Source organism: Quercus robur, chromosome 10, assembly GCF_932294415.1.
Source record: "Quercus robur chromosome 10, dhQueRobu3.1, whole genome shotgun sequence".
Classification (NCBI taxonomy): Eukaryota; Viridiplantae; Streptophyta; class Magnoliopsida; order Fagales; family Fagaceae; genus Quercus; species Quercus robur.
The window spans coordinates 39,159,949-39,179,619 of record NC_065543.1 but is presented as its reverse complement, the minus strand read 5'-3'; the positions used below and the strand labels follow the sequence as shown (position 1 = coordinate 39,179,619).

The following is a 19,671-nucleotide window of genomic DNA, read 5'->3' as shown; positions in this document are numbered from 1 at the left end:
AAAACCAAGAAAAAAAATAATTTGAAATCTACATTTAGAATTAGTACCACATGTTTTTTAATGCTAAAGTTTTGTATTACATTAAAGTGTGCAGTGATGAAAAAGATAACGTGATCTTACCTATGAATCTCTTACAATCATAAGCTCATATTAAGTTTCTACACCTTGTTGCATCTATTAATTGTAAAAGATAAAAAAAATGTTACAATGGAATGATATTGAATCGCAAGAGAACTTGTTGCATGATTGCATCTATGAATTGTAAAAACAAAAATGTTACAGTGGAATGATATTAAATATGAGGTAAGTATAATAAAACGTTAAATCACAATTTGTACTTGTCGCTCATTTTCAATCTCTATTACATAGTTGCAATATTTGAATTTCCCCTCTACTAATGAAAATAGTTGAATTAGGCTCCAATTTGTAAGTTTTCTTGGTTCTTATTATTTATGTTTTTTTATAGATCTCTTTTTTTTCTTTTTTCTTTTTTGAAGAAAATTTTATAGATCTCTCTTTAAGTACATAATTTGAGCTTTCAAAATCAATTTAGACCAAGTTCCAATATTTGAATTTCCCCCATCTACTAATTAATGAAATAAGTTGAATTTGGCTCCAATTTGTAAGTTTTCTTTGTTCCTATTATTTATAATTTTTTTATAGATCTTTTTTTTTTTGAGGTAAATTTTATAGATCTCTCTTAAGTATATTTTGAGCTTTTATCATCAATTCAAAGGTCCTCAAAATACAATATCAAAAACCAAATAAAAGACATATATAATAACTTTTCTACACCACCACCATTTATCATTATTTGATGATATAGTCTATCATAAATTATAAATAATTACTTTCATATAAACCTATCATTTTTATTATTATTTATTGTCAAACAACTTATAGTTATAATAAAAATGGTGACACAAAAGATACTCTACTATACTAATATACTAAACTTGTCTGGGTGTGCCTATGAAAAGGACACATGCTTTCGCCTTTGAGATGTTGACCTCTTAGAGATATCTAAAATTGTATGACAAAAAATATAAGAAAGCAATTAGCCAATTAGTTTGTAGTAATAGAGTAATATATAGCTGCGTCGTGACCCAGTTATAGTTCGACGCTATAAACCAGAAAAAAATTTTGAACATAGAAAATTATGAATACAGAATGGGTCAGCCAATAAAATTAATTCCCCCCAAAAAAATATGAAAAAGTCAGCCAATACGAATGGATCAGGCCAGTCAACCTTTGAATTCAACATTTTTCTGTAGCTGACCCAGTTATAGTTCCACACTATAAATAAGAGTTGAGAGCCTCATCACCTTCATTCAAAACCTTTCTTTTTCTATAACATATATACACAAGAACCAAAAGAGAAAACCTCTCAATCAAATGGCTTCAGTTCTTCTTTTACCTTCGTCTTCTTCTTCATGTTGTTGTTCAAGGAAAATCAATGCCGCTATTCATGTCCCAAATCTTCCAAAACTCTCTCTCTCACTTCCAAAAATACCAATGAGAAATCTAGGTGAGGAACTGAATATAAGAGACGGGTTCATAAACACAATCCCAGTAGAAAAGATCAATGATAGATCACACAACTCTAGTACAAATATTGTTACCACTCAACTCTATGCTCTCTTGGAGGCCGTTGCTGATAGAGTAGAGATGCACGCCAACATTGGAGAACAACGTGACAATTGGAACACCCTTCTTCTAAACTCCATCAACATGATAACTCTCACAGCTGCAACAATGGCTGGTGTTGCAGCCACAGCTGGTGGCATTGGAATGCCCCTTTTGGCGTTGAAATTATCGTCTACTCTTTTGTATTCCGCGGCCACCGGAATGTTGCTAATAATGAACAAAATTCAGCCTTCACAGCTTGCTGAAGAACAACGTAATGCTACAAGATTGTTCAAGCAGCTCCAGAGCCAAATCCAAACCTTGCTCGCCATTGGAACTCCAGCTCAAGAAGATGTGAAGGAGGTGATGGAAAAAGTTTTGGCCCTTGATAAAGCCTACCCACTTCCCTTGCTTGGTGCGATGCTTGAAAAATTCCCTGCAAAGTTTGAGCCAGCTAGTTGGTGGCCTAAAAATCAAGTACTACAAAAGAAAAACTTTTTACATGAAGGAAAACAATTTAACAATGGATGGAGTGAGGAACTTGAAATGGAAATGCGAGAGATTGTTAAGGTGGTGGAGAGAAAAGACATTGAGGACTATGTAAGACTTGGCAACTTGGCATTGAAGATCAATAAGACTTTAGCTATCTCAGGTCCATTACTCACAGGCATTGCAGCATTGGGCTCAGCTTTTGTTGGTAATGGATCATGGGCACCAATAGTAGCAGTGGCTGCTGGGGCTTTAGCTAGCACAGTTAATGCTTTTGAGCATGGTGGGCAAGTTGGGATGGTGATTGAGATGTATAGAAACTGTGGTGGCTTTTTCCAACTACTGCAGGAATCAATTGAAACCACACTTGAGGAAAGAGATTTGGAGAAAAGAGAAAATGGGGAATTGTTTGAAATGAAGGTGGCTTTGAAACTTGGGAGAAGCTTATCACAACTCAGAGAACTTGCTAGAAAGTCAGCTTCTTCCCATGTAGACGAATTCGCAAGCAAGCTTTTCTAGTTTTGGATATTTTGTACATAGTTAATTCAATTTTTTGATTTGTTGATTGTTTATAACTTAATTTATTCTTTGTACAATCTTCTAACATAGAAAAAATGCTCAAAATTCTCAAATTTTATATTAGCTACTTGTGCAAAAAGAGTTTGTAAATATGTATGTATTTTCTTAGTTTCTCACTTTCTTGCATATTATACAATAACTTGATTTTCCTATTACAAGTTGTTGAAAATTTAAGTTGCAGACACAAATAACTTTACGACCATAGCACAAGAGAGTTCAAATTTATGTTGTTGAAAAAGTAATTCTCTATTGTAGATTAGTTGCAATTCTTTGACCATCTGTCTTGAATAGTTTACTAATTAGTAAACTATTCAAGACAGATGGTCAAAGAATTGCACTGGATAGATTATTTGAATTATACTCTATTGTTTTATAATACAATACCATTGAATAGTTGCAGTTGGTCATCGAATTGGAAATGGCTCAAGTAAAACCTTACCACAGCCTCTTTCCTTTTTGCCATCTCAGGCCAAGGAGTGAACAAACCAAAAATTCAATGTAAACCTACAAAAGGAGTCTGCTTTTCTTGTTGAGTTTTTCTTTTTTGGGGAGATATAGTTATATATATTGGTATTTTCAATGTGCAATAATAATATAATCGAATTAATGAATATTTTAGTATATGAAACACTAAAAATATCAGATGTGTGAATCCATATATGTGTGTGTATGAATCAAAATAATTTACTCTTCTAAATATTTCACTTTATATATATTTCATCGATTGCAGCTTGCCACTTTTTTGGTGTTTCTAATGAAAACATTTAGAATTTAAATTTTCCATCTTTTGTTATAATTATTGAATTATGATTTACATTAATCAATCATTAATATATATATATATATATATAAAGAGACGTCATATAGAAAAGCATGAGGTTCTGCTAAGTGAAGTATTCTATACAAAGAGAATTGAAATATTCTCAAGATAAGAACAAATTAAATATTGACTTTTTATTTCATTTGGTTCAAAGTTTCAAGACTTTTCTAATTAAAAATTAAATATTCTTTGTATCCTTTGGTTCAATGTTTCAAGACTTTTCATTTTTCATACATACCACAAACCTCTTTGCATTTTAATTCATCATTTTCACCTCTTACACTTCTATCCCTTTATATATATATACCTATCCATAACCCTTCATGCCATCCCATGTCAAATATACACAAACCAAAAACGATGTCATTTACCTTCAATCTTTCAAGCTGTAACATTGTTTTTTCATCTAATCCTACTCTTATAAGTTGGCTACAACCAAGGAATGAGGGCTTGCATTTTATGTTGAGTGACACCGACAATTACTATTTTGATGTTAAGGTCGGACGTTGTGGATTTATGAGTTTTGTAAATGATGTGATTGACTGTGAAAGTTTAGAACGTGTATTTTGTTTTAGAATTAAGGAGAAAGAGAAAGAAAAATTTTATATCAACTTTTATTCTATAATACTCCTCCAAAGTTTTATTTTTTATTTTTTATTTTTTTTTATTTCTCATTATTTCAATCGAATAATTATAATAAATATGTGTGTACAATTTATAATTATTGCTTTTTATGATGAACTCATTACAAATAAATTTGTTATAATATTTATACAACATTCTTTAAAACTATCTTACATAAAATATTATAACATTATCCATACATCGCACGAGTAACTTACTAGTTAAATTTAAAAGAAAAAGTATTTTCCATCAAATTTGAAGTAAATCTTAACACAATATGTTAAAATACTTACTACGTAATGCTTAAGGGAGCACATTGCTCAGTTTTAAATTTTAAGAGAAGCATACCAATAATGAAAGCATTATCATTGGCTCATGCATCTGGCAGGGGCGGCTGCACTTGTAAGTTAGGGGTTCAAATGAACCCCCTGATTTGAATCCCTTGACTTGAAAAAAAAAAAAAAAAATTATATATATAAAATATTTTTTATTAATTTAATTACCCTTAAAAATTTTGCACAACTTAGTTTAAATCTTACACACCCTAATCACAAATCAATCTAGCACAAAAATCAAACAACATAGATCAACTCATCCCAAAACTAATTAACAACACAAATCACTCTTCCTTTCTCTCATGAATCTCATTTCATCTCTATTAATCTCTATCTGACTTTCTATATGTTTTCAACTCTTAAGAGTAAAATGTGAGTGTTTTTGAGTTTTGAATATCTCTCTTTATTATAAATATATATTATATACATGTGAGTGTGAGTGTGTCTGTGTTTGATACTAATTTTGTGTATTATTTTTTTATTTTTTGATATAATGTTATTTGTGTGAATTGTAATGTGTGTGAAGATGTACATGTATAATATAAATATACTATAACTTTAAATAATTTTTGAAATAACTAATAAATAATGACAACTACACAAAAATAAAAATGTTATACAAACTTAACAAAATAAAATGTTTACATCTACATTAATTGATAATAGATAATGACAATTGACAATAAACTATCATGTCATGATTTCAAAATATGAAAACTCGTAGAAAGAAATTGTAAAATTTCATGTATGTGTTTTTTTTCTCAATAACACAATATATTCAAGTTATCTTTTTATTAAAATTTATTTAATTTAAGTTTCTTAATGACTTCCCTCAAGAAAATTCCTAAAGCTGCCACTAGCATCTAGTCATCCAATTATCTAAATGCAATTTAGAGAATACCATAGCAAAAAAAAACACCAAAAATACGCCTCCAGCCCATTATGCAACACTGTAGAAAACTTTACATGTTGCTACAATATTCTCTAAAAATAAAGGATGCTGTAGCTCACAGCTTGCATTTCTTTTTAGGCCTTTTTTTATTCAATTTCTTTCCTATCCTTTGGTTTCTGGCAAAGGAAAATTCTCCCTCTCTCATATCACCACCACAACAAGCAAACCACCGTACGTCCTCTTCCTCAATCAATTCCGCCACCATCAATACCCAAGCAACCACGTTGCCACCATTGCCAATCTCAACATTGCATCATGCCAGAACACCAACACTAGAACCCATTTACGCCTGAGGTTTTGGGCGCGGTTCTCACATGGCAGCTTAGTAGTATGGTGGACTATTGTTTGGTTCAGAAAACTAAGGTTTGTGGCCGTTGCTGTTGTTGTGGGTCTAAAAATATATATTATTTATTATGATGTAGTGTAAAATAGAGAATGAAATGTAGGGTGTGTTAGATTTTTTTTTTTTTTTTGAGAGAGAGAGAATTTCAACCTATAACGTTCGTTCTTTATGATCAAACTAAGATACTAATTAGTTTTTGATGTAGGAGGGAATTAAATTCTAAATCTCTTATTCAATCATTAGAGACGTTATTAGTTGAGCTAACTAGAACCTATGAGTGTGTTGTTAGAGTGGTAATGCAAAATAAATAAATTAGGTTTTAATGATACAAAATGTTTTTTTTTTTTTTGGCATAAGCTAATGAGAATGGTCTAAAAGGAGACATTGCCCAGTTTTAAAGTTTGAGAGAAACATTGTTCAGTTTTAAAATTTAAGGAAGACATTACATATTCTAGAGGAAGTGCAGTAACCCTAAAAATAATTTTAGTATTTTAATTATATATACAAATATATTTACTTATTTTTTTATACATATATTCACTTCACATTATATCCGTATGGAGATTCTAATATATATCAAAGTTTTCAAACTCGAACCGTTTATTGAACCGTAAAAGGGAGAGGTTTAAGGTTTTTGAGGTCGAACCGAGGTCGAATCGAGGTCAAACTGTGATGATGTCATAATTAATTTAATAATTATTTTAAATATATATAAAAACATTAAATTAATAAAAAATAGAAAAATTAACTAAAATAGTCTAATTCATTTAGAGAATTAACATTACTTTAAATATTATTCTAATACAAGAATTTATTGTATAAATATTATAAAAATATTAAGTAAAAATATCATTACGTTAATTTCTAATCTAGAAAATCTACGTCCACAATATTTTTACAATAAATTATAGGTTGGTTCAAATTTGAACGTATCATTGAGATTACTTTTTTGTTCCAACAATGACAACCAGTAACAACCCACCATTTAAAATTTATTGTGAAAATATTGTAGGCATAATCTTTCTCCTTCTAACCCAATACAAATTTAAAATATTTTTCTTTTATTCTCTCCATTCACTTGCCACTCCACAGCAACACATCACGTTTGGATCAGGACATCAACTTTACCTTTTTTTATTTATTTATTTTATTTCCCCAAGGCTTCCATAAGGTTTAATCTACACCACACCTTTAAAAAAAATATCTGCACCAAGTCAGCCTTTAACTTCTACATATTTTTCCCTTCTTTCGTCTTCCTAACCTTCATTTCTTCCGTCACTCCAACTTCCCAATTCATACCTTTTCTTTCTTTTTTTTACCTTTCTTTAGTTTTCTTAAACCAGTTTATGCAACTTCTAGACGGAGTAGAGGTAGGAGAACAAGACAGGGAGAGAAAGAGAAGAAGATTAAGAAAAAAGGTTTTGGATATAGAATAAACGAGAGATAGAGCTAGCGAGATAGAGATGATGGGATCTCAATATTTTCAATGTTTGACAGCATCTCATAGTGGTTGAAGCTTCAACCATGGTGATAAGGTGCTGTGAGCTTCTAATTTTTTTTTTAAAAAAAAAACGTTGATCTGAACCATGAGAACCATTCACGGTTCTCAAATCTAGGCGGTTCAACCGCGGCTAGAACAGTTTCGTGCTTTTTGTGCATAGAACGGTTCTGGTGGTTAAAAGAATCGTGTTAGTGACAGGTTCCCAATTATCTGGGTCAGACCGTACGATCTAGTCCGAGTCTGAAAACCTTGATATATATGACACTATTGGTCCATTTTAGCATTTTTTTTTTTTTTTTAAGGAGATGCATTATTTTAAGAAAGATTCACCTATTTTGTTAACAATGGGGGCATGTGGATATGATGATTGATGATGATTATACTAGAATTACTTACCATCATTACCGATAGTTAATTTCAAACTCGGCATGACAATAAGTGTTTGGAAAATTTTTGCTAAATTAAGAGAAGTTGTGATGAAGTTGGCATTTTCACTTATGAACTTCATAAGTAATAAGTAATTTAGAACCACAATTTTTATCATACTTTTTGTTTCAATTATTTTATGTGATTAATGGTAATTGACTATTTGTTACTTTCACATAAACTCACTATTTTTTTTTCACCACTTACAATTTTGCCATATCAGATCCTAATATTTCTCAAGAAATTTGGTCACAATTATAAGTACTTGTCACCTTAACCTACTCTTTATTTATTTACTAGTATTATGCTGTGCGATGCACGACTTAATAAAAAATATTTTGATAACATAAATAAATTGAATAACAAAAAAAATGAAAAAAAAAAATGTAAGTTACATGGAAGATGTATATTATGTAAGTTCAAGTTTGGTATTTTTTTTGTTCAAAAAAAATATTATAAAATATTTTAAAAACTGTGGCAAATTATAAAAATAGTATAACAATTATTAATAAAATCTCTCTCTCTCACTCTCTCTCTCTCTTTCTATGTGTGTGTGTAAAAGATAATAACAAAAACAAAATCTATTTTTTAAAATCTTAAAACAAACTGAATTTTTTATATTTGTCCTTATATGTAATATATTTAATTACAATGATCAATAAAATTTTTTCTAATTTTTTTTAATAATTCCTATTTATTTATGAAGAGGCAAATCATCCTAAAATAATTAATTCCAAATTTAAGATTAAAAAATAAATTGTACTTGTACAGTTAAAAGAAATTTAATTTTTATGTTTTATTTTGATATTTAAATCATTTGTTTTAGTGTTGATTTTATTCAAATGGTTATAAGTTGTATCACCACTTAGCTGTAAAACCAACATATGTATCCATACCCTAACTTAATAATAAATAAATATACTACCCTAACATAATGTAACATTCTAACTTACTAATAAATAAATATAACACCCTAACTTAAAGTAATGTTTGTAATTAAATATAACACCCTAGTTTAAAGTAATTTTTGTAATTGTATTTTGCTTTAGCCTTTAAGAGCACATATTTTTTTTTCTCGAAAAAAAAATAGATATTAATATTTCACATGAAAAAATAATGAATTCAATAATTAAAACAGTTGAAAACAAAATTAAGCCAAAATCCCAATTCTTTAATGAAAAACAATCCAAATTTTTGAACTTAAAAAAAAAAAAAAAAAATGAAAACTGAGTTAAGTAAAGATAAACTTACATAGGAACTTGGACTGATGGATATAAGAACATTTTTAGATCATTCTTTTTCTCTTGTATCCAATTTCATGTTGATAGCAAATTTTGCTTTTAAAGAAGATAGATTACATGGAACAAAACATCAAACAAAAACCATAACAAATTAAATCCACAATAAAATATTGATGTCAACAAACAAATAATGATCATGTAATGAGAAAAGAAATGATACAAATATATTGTTTGCTATAATAACGTCTAAAAAAAAACACTAAAAGGTGCGATCAAACATAGAATTTCAGTCTATCTTTAAAACTTGTTGATAAAAATCATATAATATATAATAAAAAGGCAACAAATAAACAAAATCTATTCAATTTGATGAAAGAAAAAAAAAAATACCTACAAGGTTGTAGGTAGGGTAGAAAGGAGAAGGGAAGAATATAGCAAATAATTGTAAGATATGTAGAAGAAAGAATAATACACTAAAAAATTGTGTGAATATAGAGAGAATTTTAGGTTGTGAAGAAGATGATATGAACAAAAAGAATGAGTTTAGATGAAAATCAATTACACTTTTTTTTTAAAACTTTATTATTAGGAAAAAGGTTAAATAAGATGCAAATTTATCCAAAAAAAGAAAAGAAAAGAGAAATGTAGTTAAAAAAAAAAAAAACAAAAAAAACAAAAACGTAGTTTGATACACAGTATTTAAATTCTATCATTTTCTCTTTTACGTACTTTTTATCTCTTTTTTATTATTATTTAAATTCTATCCTTTTTTTTTTTAATATAGGTAATTCTATCCTATTGATTTTAGACTTTATTGATATCATTTTAGATAGACACAACTGTAGTTGCAGATGTAAACCAAATACTTTCTTTTGTTAATTACTAGGAAAAAGATGACATAAGATGCATATTTATCAAAAAACAAAATGTACTTAAAAAATTAACAAAACATATGTTGATACACAATAGTATTCAATTCTTATCTTTTTCTTTTTTTAATTCTATCTTATTTGCTTTTATGTATTTTTTATTTATTGAAACCTTTATATATATATATATATATGTAATTCTATTCTATTAATTTTAGGTTTTGTAGATTATATTTTAGATAGGCACAATTGTAAGTTGTAGTTATATGGTACCCACCAACTAAATTTAATCTTTTTTTGAAATTTTAGAAAACACTTATTATAGGTTGTATGCTTTGTTAAAACACTTATTATTATTTTATTTAAAAAAATTAATAAGAACAAATAAAATGTTGTTTTTATCTAAAAATTACTGCAATTTTGTGCAACTACTTGGATTAAGTGAAATTTTAGAAGAAGGTAAGTGAAATTTCATTACACACTAAAATTGTTTTGAAACAAAGTTATTAAAAATCTTTATAAAATACGTTTGCCGACTTAAGCAATCCAAGTCCTACTTGGATTCCTTCTCAAATAAAAAATAAAATAAAAAAATAAAAAATAAAGTCCTACTTGGATTCGGTAATTATGCTCCACGGCACAAACCAGCCTTTGCTATATATATATATATATACATGTTTTGTGCCTCAACATTGGTTTTGTAATAGCGTTCTAGCTGAGGCAATTTACTTTGGGAAAATTAAGGTTTCCCCTGTGGCCAGAGAGCTCTTTTGGGTGTGTATTTGGAATTTGGGTTTTTTGAGAATATTTTGATACTTCCTTTGTAATCTACATCTTTTCCTTGAATATATATATTTGTGTATTCGTTTATACATTAATACATAAGAGAGAGAGAGAGTCACAAATCTTGGGATAAAGAAACTTACAAGATTCATCATAAAGATCATTATTCCCAAGATGGTCTTCCCACAAGATTCATCAGGCTTGTATTCCAGTTCATTTAGTATCATGGGTGTTCATGATGATACACATAAAGCAAATCTTAAGGCTTATGGAGGAATGTGTATGGATTGTGTGAATGAAGCATTCAGGTTCAAGTACATTGATAAGAATTTGTGGGTTAGCACTGATGATGAAATTCCTCAGTTACAGATGGTAGTAAGAAAAATTGTTAAACAATAAAAAGATTGTTTTAGTTCTTGATCTAGATAAAACTTTGCTTCATACAACAAAAAGATCGAAATATCTGAAAACCCCTGAAGAACTTTTGCAACATAAGTTCAAGGATAGCCTATTCCGTGTGCAACCTTGGGCGTTGATGACCAAGTTGAGGCCTTTCGTTCACACTTTTCTGAAAGAAGCAAGTACCATGTTTGAATTGCATATGTGTACAATGGGTAAACGAGATTATGCATCAAAAATGGTTGAGTTTCTTGACCCTGAAAAAGTTTACTTCAAGTCCAGAGTTATTGCACGTGAAGATTTAGTTGACTCAGAAGAGAAGAGTCTTGATCTTGTGCCAAGGTACAAACGTATGGCTATTATTCTTGATGATAACCTGCATGTGTGGAAACATGATCAATCAAACTTGATTCTTGTTCAGAAATATTTTTACTTTAATTCAAAAAGTGCCAAGAGTATTGCATCTTTTTCTGCATTGAACACTGATGAAGATGAGACCACTGGCGTGCTCGCCACCATTCTTGAAAAACTTAAACTAATCCACAGACTTTTTTTCAACCCAAAATCCAAGGGTGGTCTTGTGCATAGAGATGTTAGATCGATACTTGCAAACCTTAGGGTACTCCAAGGATGTAAATTAACCTTCAAAGGTAATTTTCCCCCGAGTTTGAAGCCAGAAAATTCGTGTCTTTGGTTGATGGCAGAGGAGTTGGGAGCAATTTGTTCTATGGATGATGTTCTTACCCCCTTCACACATGTGGTCACTTGTGCTGCCACAGCAGAGGAGTCTCAGCAGGCAGAGCTGGACAAAACTATTTTGGTCCATCCAAGGTGGTTACATGCTTGCTACGATGCATGTAAAAGGTATCCTGAAAAAGATTTTCAGGTTGAGCTGAAAAACTAGAAGTTGAGATCATCTAGTTCACTTCTACTAACAGGACTGGGCATAGTTTCCAATTTTTTTGTTGTTGTTGTAACACTGCAATTGGTGAACTAGAGGGTTTTTCCTAGACAAAGAAATTCAGGGTTCATAACTTTATTTTTTTGTGGGGCAGTGTTTATTCCACACAACTTTGTGGATTCACAAACTGTATGGAACATGTTTTTCCCTTTTTTGAGCTTGACTTCAAGTAGTTAATTGCTACGTCTAGGAATCGAATTCTTCCTCAATTGTGATGAGACATGATTGCTGTGGTTTTTGATAATATGATTCTTATATCTCCTTGACGTCCACAATTTTGTCCGTGAATGTGGCCATGGGATTCTAAAAGGTATCCTGAAAAAGATTTTCAGGTTGAGCTGAAAAACTAGAAGTTGAGATCATCTTAGTTCACTTCTACTAACAGGACTGGGCATAGTTTCCAATTTTTTTTTTTTTTTTTTTGGTTGTAACACTGCAATTAGTGAACTAGAGGGTTTTTCCTAGACAAAGAAATTCAGGGTTCATAACTTTATTTTTTTGTGGGGCAGTGTTTATTCCACACAACTTTGTGGATTCACAAACTGTATGGAACATGTTTTTCCCTTTTTTGAGCTTGATTTCAAGTAGTTAATTGCTACGTGTAGGAATCGAATTCTTCCTCAATTGTGATGAGACATGATTGCTGTGGTTTTTGATAATATGATTCTTATATCTCCTTGACGTCCACAATTTTGTCTGTGAATGTGGCCATGGGATTCTAAACAAGTCTACCCTGTTGAATATATCGAATTATGCTATTGTTATATAGAAAAGTCATATTGTGTATCTGCAATTGCATGAATTGAAGGGTGGGAGAATATTTAGCCATGTTAGTCTAACATCAGGTGGTTAAACAGATCTTGAATCATAGTTTAACATATATAGACAGAGTATGGAAGCGGAAAGAGTTTTACTATCACCAAAAGGGCCAAAACTGTTTATACAGAAAATGAAAGCCACCATCCACCACTAGCTTGTGCCCAGTGAAACAGAACCAAATCGTCAAGGCTACTTGTTTCGCTTTTAATACAACTCTTGTGATAATAAGTGTGGCTTATAAACTTTTTCGGACTTGCTTGGCATCTATCGATCTTAGGACCCAATCTCAAAATATTGTTTCATACTCATTATTGTACACTTTTCATACTTAAATGTTCATAATTTCATGAGTGATGTACACATTTTTTTATTATTAATGTTCACATTTAAAACGTGAAATGAATGATGTGTACTAATAGATATACATTACATTGTATAGACGTTGTATAACAATATAAAGGTAGTATACAACATAAACAAGATGTGGCTTGGGCGTTGAACCCTTGTCTCTTGCCTTATATTCTAATTTTTTTATGATATACTTTTCAGGAATTTTTATTTTTTATTTTAATTTTTGGTATCAATCCAATTGAATTTTGGTCATTTTTCCTTAGAATTGGCTGAATGTTTACGTCCCAAACTCCCAATAGAATAGGTAGAGAACTAGTTGAAACAGCACTGTGACATGAATCATGAATGCCACTTTTTACTAATAGATTAAGCGGAAGAGTTGCATGGTGAATGTTTAATTGAAAATGGAGAAATGCCAGATGCACGAGGACCTTGATGCTAATAATATAGTTTGCAAACTCAATGTGATCGTGTAATGCAAATTTATCTCAATATAATTATGTCTTCTTAGTTTCTTCCAAAATCTGTCATGAAAAGATCAAGTTGTAGCAAAGACAAGTGTTGAGTTGTTCTAACTTGGTTCATTTGACTAAAAATATTGACATCAATCTTTAAACTAGTTCAGTTTTTATGTTCACGTTTGATTTGTTAATTTCCCAAATGAGTTTGAGCTTGTACTTGAGCCCTACTAAGTTGGTTAAATAAATTAACTTGAACCCACAAATGTAATCTATAATCTCTCTATATATATAAAATAAAATAAAATAAAATAAAACTTTTAAGTTTTTCATAATTTTATACTCATTCTTTTATTATATATATATATATATATATATTTTTTTTTTTTAAATTATATTTCATAATTAAAGTCTCCACTAAATTCTTACCAAATTATTTAAACAGTAGAATATATAGTTTTATTAATAAAGATAATAATAATAAATTCCTACTAATCATCACCATTTTCTATTTAGACAAAATAAAAGAAAAAAACAAAGATCAAATTTTATTAAAACCTTTTTATGCATTGCATGTTAGTCTAAAGATTTACTTATGAATTATCTAGGAAAAAAATTACCGATTAATTCATTCACATTACTAAAGTATTATTTTTTATAAAACAAACCATCAAAAAAATATTATAAAACAAGTATAAAAAGTATTTGACAAATTTTCATTAAAGTTATAATGCTCACAATATTGAGTCAAGTTTGGTTTTTTGCATTAACTTATTGAGTTTCAAACCCAAATAAAAAAGAATTAAAATTGAGTTTCAAACTTTAGTTCAATCAATTAATCATTGTTTAAGTACAGTCAGTGAGACGCCCGTTACAAGGGTGCACTGAATAGTAAATAACCACCTCACACACTTTGGAATTACTGGTGACCATATCAGAATAACAGAGTACTAGTTTCAATGCAACCAAAACCACAATATTTAGGTTAACCACGTCAAATTAGCAGACAATTTCTCAAAAAATTCACTCTATATGCCACAACACAGCTAATGAGGCTCCTCTCTCACGCTCTTGATGAGCTATAGTGAAGTTCAACATGGATTTTGGTAGAGACTGGAACATTCATAAGTTCATATATGTATGCATTTATGATGTGTGCACATGTCGATGAATGCGTTCAAATTCATTACAAGGAGCATAAAACTATTTCATTACAAGGCCATGAATAAAACTATTTCAGTCACCATAAGCTAACATCGAAGCAGTTGAAGCAAAGAAAGGTAAATCATTAATAAGAACATTTTCAAAAATTACGCTTGAACAGTTGCATAAAATAGTAAAAACAACTAGCACAGTGAACTCATAGAAGCTGAGGTCAAATGTGACTGACAGTAAAAGCTGAAAATTAAATGTGCTACTGGCCTCTTATATTTATGTCCACTCAAACAACTAAATCCCAAGGTCCTTCTCAAGTAGTTCTCCATCCTTAACAAGCCTGCATTAATCCCTCAATGGGTAAGTGTGATGCGTCCAGCAACTTGATCAAGATCTCGCCGGCCACTGGATGTGATTTTCCTTCCGCTGGCAGACAATAGAAGTTGTTGTAAATACCAAAAAATTTATGGGATGTTAGATTGATGATATTGTCCTCACATGATGTTGGGAGGTACTTTATCAAAGAACAATACATGATTGACCCATGTGAATAAAATTTCGTTCTGAATTTAGATAAAAAAAATTAGTCCTTTCCTAAAAATTATTCGCACAGAGAACAGTAAAACAAAGTTTCTTATCAGGTATTCAGGCTTCTTTTCAACGTGACTAGAATGCCCAAAAAATTGTCTTAATTTATAATGTAAACAAAAATCCGTTTTCTAGATGCTTTCATTTATACCGTGCAGAAGATTGTAGGAAAAATTACCATGTCTTATTAATTTGTATCCCAAAAAGAATAACTTTTATAAATTGAGATCATATTTCTCACTGAGGAAAACCTTGGATACCTTTAACCCAATAAACAGACCCTCAACTTTTGAGGGTATGAAATGAACCACATCAGGAACCCTTTTCTTTCAAATACACAATTCAAGTAATAAGGAGAATATTTTTATTTGGGGTTTGAATAATCCAAACATTGAGCCACAAATTGCCATTCTTTAATAAATGAACCAAAATCAATGCCAAAGATACTCACCCCTTTGCATCAATTTCAACAATTTTCATTGTCTGCAATTGCTGAAGTATGTGACGAGCAATAGCACCACTGCTTTTACAGAAATGAGGTGGGCGACTGCCGTTTCTCTTGCTTCCTCCATAGATCCTTCTGAAGGCACCAACACCTAGACCCCCCCTCAAGTAGATCTTCCTTGCCATGGAAGCTACAGTACAATTGAGTTAAAAATGCAATCACAATACACAATTATAGTAGAAAACATTTACATGTGATTGCATGCACACACTTTTTTTAGGGGGGAGAGAGAGGGAGACATACCAGCTCTAATGTAGTACCAATCTGGGTCGTATGGAGCAAGTTCCTTAAATGTTGCAGTCTTAACAAGATCAGTCCATTCAGGCAGCTCAACCTATTAGAAAACATGGAGACAGAAAGAAAACATAAGAATAGCAGCATGGCTAAAAACTGTTGCTTACATTTACAAAACAATATAAATCCTTAATGCCAACGAAAGCCACAGGAACTTGTTAATTTCCATAATAAACAAAAAACACGAGAAAGCAAATTAAACCCCCTATACAAATATGGGAACAAGCAACAGCCTGCTTTCACATAAACCCACATAAAAATGATTGCACAAAACAAAATAACAATTTACAAACAATTGCAAAGAACAAAATCACAAATTATTTTACTTCATGTGCACATTTGGAAAGTCCAATGTTAAAAACTAATAGAATAATAGAAATTACATTAACAGAAGTAAAATATGTTAGTTCCTGTTGATAGCTAAACACTCATTCATATGCTGGTTGGCATTAAGGCATCAATTGACTAAAAGGGATAGGCTACTATCTTGAGGCTATAAAGGGAACTGCTTATGTGTATTTTTCAGAATTTTTGTTGAGACACAGATCACCTCTTCTTTCAAAACTGAAGCTACTTTTTCTCTTTCACTACACCAAGCCCACGAACTTTAGCCCAGGGCCATGTGCATCAAAACCCAGCGACTTGTTAGCAATAATTTTTCTGTGGACTTCCAGATGCAAAGGATGAGTCCTTTTTCCTTCTCGCAAGCCATGGGAGTGCCTAAAGGGCCAGGCATGCTATTTCACTCAAAGACACTAGAAGAAGACTATGCAGCTCTTTTAATCAATGATCCTTATAATTGTTGGTGGGACACTGTGATTGAATGGGGTGCAAAGGAACTAAAGAAGAGAATATTTAAATCTACGTGTATGGAGCACATCTAATATGCCTTCAAATGCCGACATGTTCTTTTGTTTTTATTGTTTTGGTAACAAGTGTGGTTCAGGGTGCTGTCTGTTGCCCATTGTTGTTGTTTGGTGTGTTTGTGGTTTTGTTTGTAGCAGCTTATTTGTTGTTGATGATTGCTTGCAGTGTTGCTGCTGAGTTTTGAACTATTGTATTCAGTTCTTTGATTTTAATGATTGTCACACATTCATCTAAAAATACACAACTACAATATAGTTCTACAAATATAAACACGCAAGGAAATCAATCTAAACTTTTCCTTTTAGACCATGTAATCATGTTTAACTATTAGATATCCCCCTGAACAAATTTGCTAAAGACATGACACGAACAAACCAATATATAAAGAAGAACTACTCCACTATTCTTTACACCACATCTCCATCCTAATAAGCACCCTTATACATCAATGAAAAAAAAAACCCTTAAAACAAGAAGTTCCATAGAATCTATCATTTCTATAACTTTTCAAATGAATCACGTCTTTCCACACACAAAAGAAGAAAAAAAAAAACCCATCTTTGGAACAATCCCAAAAATGGATACCTGGGATTTCCATGAAAAATAAAATATTTTTTTGCAATTTTCAGATTTACATAGAAGTACAAAACAAACCTATCTGCCCTGCAACTCAAACATCCACAATAATAAGCTTCCAATGTATATTTCATCAAATGGCTAACCACAAATAACCAAAAGAACAATCACTTTCACTTCTCACTAAAAAATAAATCAAACAAAACAAAAGGTAAAAGTTTCAGATTCATAGAACAAAACAGATTTACGCATCATCAACATGTAAAAATAAGAGTTTATGAATAGAGAAAGAGAGAGAGAGATATACATGGCCAGAGCGTTTGAGGTGAGCGGCATAGGCCTTGACGAACTCGTGAGGTGACACATCTTTTACGGTTCTCGCCGCCTCCATTTTTTCTTCTTTCTTCTTTCTTCTTTCTTCTGGTGCTGCTGCTTGTGCTCTTGCGGCGATGTGTTGTATGTGTGTGAGAGGGTTTGTGAAAAGAGAGTATATAAGATACGTTTCAGGAATTAGGGTTAACCAAGCGCATGACTCTTTTTTTTTTTTGGTCACTGAGATTTTGAAAATTACTTCTTTGACCCAGCTATTCTTTTTTTTTTTAGTCCTTAAAAAAATTCAGGTTTTTATTGATTTATTATCCCTATATATATATATATATATATATATATATAACCGAAACTTTTGAAACTCCTACAATTTTCCAAATCAACACAATATTTAAAAAATAATTTTTCCATGTCAGCATAATATTTAAAAAATAAAAGGCGTTAGACACAATTACAAACTCAGTTGGAAAACACGATTGGAGTCTGCAAGAGAATACGAAACCCCAAAACTGAAAACCCTAGACCCAAATCCTTCTTCTTTGTCTCCACTCCCATCTGACCGGACGTTTGTCTTAAAAAAAAAAAAAAAAAAGCGTTTGACACAAACACAAACTCAGCTTGGAAACACGATTGGAGTATGCAAGAGAATTCGCAGGATACCCAAAACTGAAAACCCTAGACTCAAATCCTTCTCCTTGGTCGCCACTCCCATCTGAGACAATCTTTTCCCGGCAATGGTAAGCGATCAAAACCCTGCTCTATAAAAAAACAAAAATTTTGATTTTATATACAAAAATTTCGATTTTCTACTTTCTAATCTGTTAGATAAAGAGGTTTTTGTGTGTTTTTGTTTTTGGAATTCTGAATTTTAAGTTTTAGTCCAGGAATTCAATCTCAAAGTAAGCAAAAATAGAAATACATGTTTGATCTGATTCTCTCTCTTATATACCTACCCCTGTTTTTGTTGTCTCTTTAGGTATGAGTAATAATATACATACATATAAGTTTAGATCTTTCAATTGATTTTTTGTTTGTTAAATGGATCCTCTGTGTTTGTATTTAAACAATACGATTTTAATAATTCAAACACTAACTCAAGCTAATTCTTGCATTGTTGCAGCGGAGATTAGCTTCTGAATTGCTAAACGTTCAATTGGAATTTATAAACATAGAGGTATGTTAAATTTATTTATTTTCCCTCTTTTAACAATTAAACTTATGGCACTTTGAAATTTTAGGTCAGATAGTTTGTATTTGGGCATCTGATTTAGCTTAGCTTAATCATTTGTTTGATTGAATAATTATTTGGGCACCTAAAATGTCAGCCTTCTTTGTCTCCACTCAGTCTACTTTTTTTTTTTTTCAAACCTTCTACCTCTTCTGTACAAGTTCATGTCTTTTTTGCTTTGGTCTGTCTTTGATTGTAAAATGTAGGAAGAAGTTTTATGTTCTTAGTTAGGTTGTAGCTGTTGTTTTGTAGTGAACCTCCAGCAATTATTCTTTTTAATTTATTCTAGTAGATGTTAAGCTTATTCTTTGACATAATGGTAAACTGTGTATTGTGGTTTTATTTGAATTTTTTGGTTTTAGAATTTTTGATATATTCTACTGTTTGCAACTAAACTGTGTATTGTGGTTTTATGTGAATTTTTTGGTTTTAGAATTTTTGATATATTCATTAGGTTTTGTAGAGATAGTTTACCTTGGAGTGAGGGATGGACTCAATAAGAAGCTGGAATAACCTATTGTAGATGGGTGGGTGGGTGGGATCTCATTTCAAATT

General features: G+C 30.9%; 3 protein-coding genes across 3 annotated transcripts; 2 read left to right on the top strand and 1 right to left on the bottom strand.

Moving 5' to 3' along the window:
* Nucleotides 1-1,321: 1,321 nt before the first annotated feature.
* LOC126702452 (probable F-box protein At4g22030) lies at nucleotides 1,322-2,725 on the top strand. The gene has a single exon (XM_050401153.1). The coding sequence runs from the start codon at nucleotides 1,396-1,398 to the stop codon at nucleotides 2,632-2,634; it is 1,239 nt and encodes a 412-aa protein (XP_050257110.1). The 5' UTR covers nucleotides 1,322-1,395; the 3' UTR covers nucleotides 2,635-2,725.
* An 8,037-nt stretch (nucleotides 2,726-10,762) lies between these two features.
* On the top strand, nucleotides 10,763-11,891 carry LOC126704138 (RNA polymerase II C-terminal domain phosphatase-like 4). Its single transcript, XM_050403165.1, has 2 exons — nucleotides 10,763-10,896; nucleotides 11,042-11,891. Exons 1-2 carry the CDS (start codon nucleotides 10,763-10,765, stop codon nucleotides 11,889-11,891), a joined length of 984 nt encoding a protein of 327 aa, XP_050259122.1.
* Nucleotides 11,892-14,740: 2,849 nt separating this feature from the next.
* Nucleotides 14,741-18,060, bottom strand: LOC126702457 (40S ribosomal protein S19-3-like). Its single transcript, XM_050401159.1, has 4 exons — nucleotides 17,869-18,060; nucleotides 16,068-16,158; nucleotides 15,771-15,954; nucleotides 14,741-15,157 (listed from the first exon to the last, which is right to left on the bottom strand). The coding sequence occupies exons 1-4, from the start codon at nucleotides 17,950-17,952 to the stop codon at nucleotides 15,085-15,087; spliced, it is 432 nt and encodes a 143-aa protein (XP_050257116.1). The 5' UTR covers nucleotides 17,953-18,060; the 3' UTR covers nucleotides 14,741-15,084.
* Nucleotides 18,061-19,671: the final 1,611 nt, after the last annotated feature.

Excerpts from the sequence above, each read along its gene's own strand:
- LOC126702452 (XM_050401153.1), top strand. The coding sequence starts at position 1,396 with ATGGCTTCAGTTCTTCTTTTACCTTCGTCTTCTTCTTCATGTTGTTGT.
- LOC126704138 (XM_050403165.1), top strand. The coding sequence starts at position 10,763 with ATGGTCTTCCCACAAGATTCATCAGGCTTGTATTCCAGTTCATTTAGT. Across the intron at positions 10,897-11,041 it reads TGTGTGAATGAAGCATTCAG|ATCGAAATATCTGAAAACCC; the intron begins GTTCAAGTACAT and ends TACAACAAAAAG.
- LOC126702457 (XM_050401159.1), bottom strand. The coding sequence starts at position 17,952 with ATGGAGGCGGCGAGAACCGTAAAAGATGTGTCACCTCACGAGTTCGTC. Across the intron at positions 16,159-17,868 it reads ACCTCAAACGCTCTGGCCAT|GTTGAGCTGCCTGAATGGAC; the intron begins GTATATCTCTCT and ends GTTTTCTAATAG. Across the intron at positions 15,158-15,770 it reads GTTGAAATTGATGCAAAGGG|CGGAAGGAAAATCACATCCA; the intron begins GTGAGTATCTTT and ends ATTGTCTGCCAG.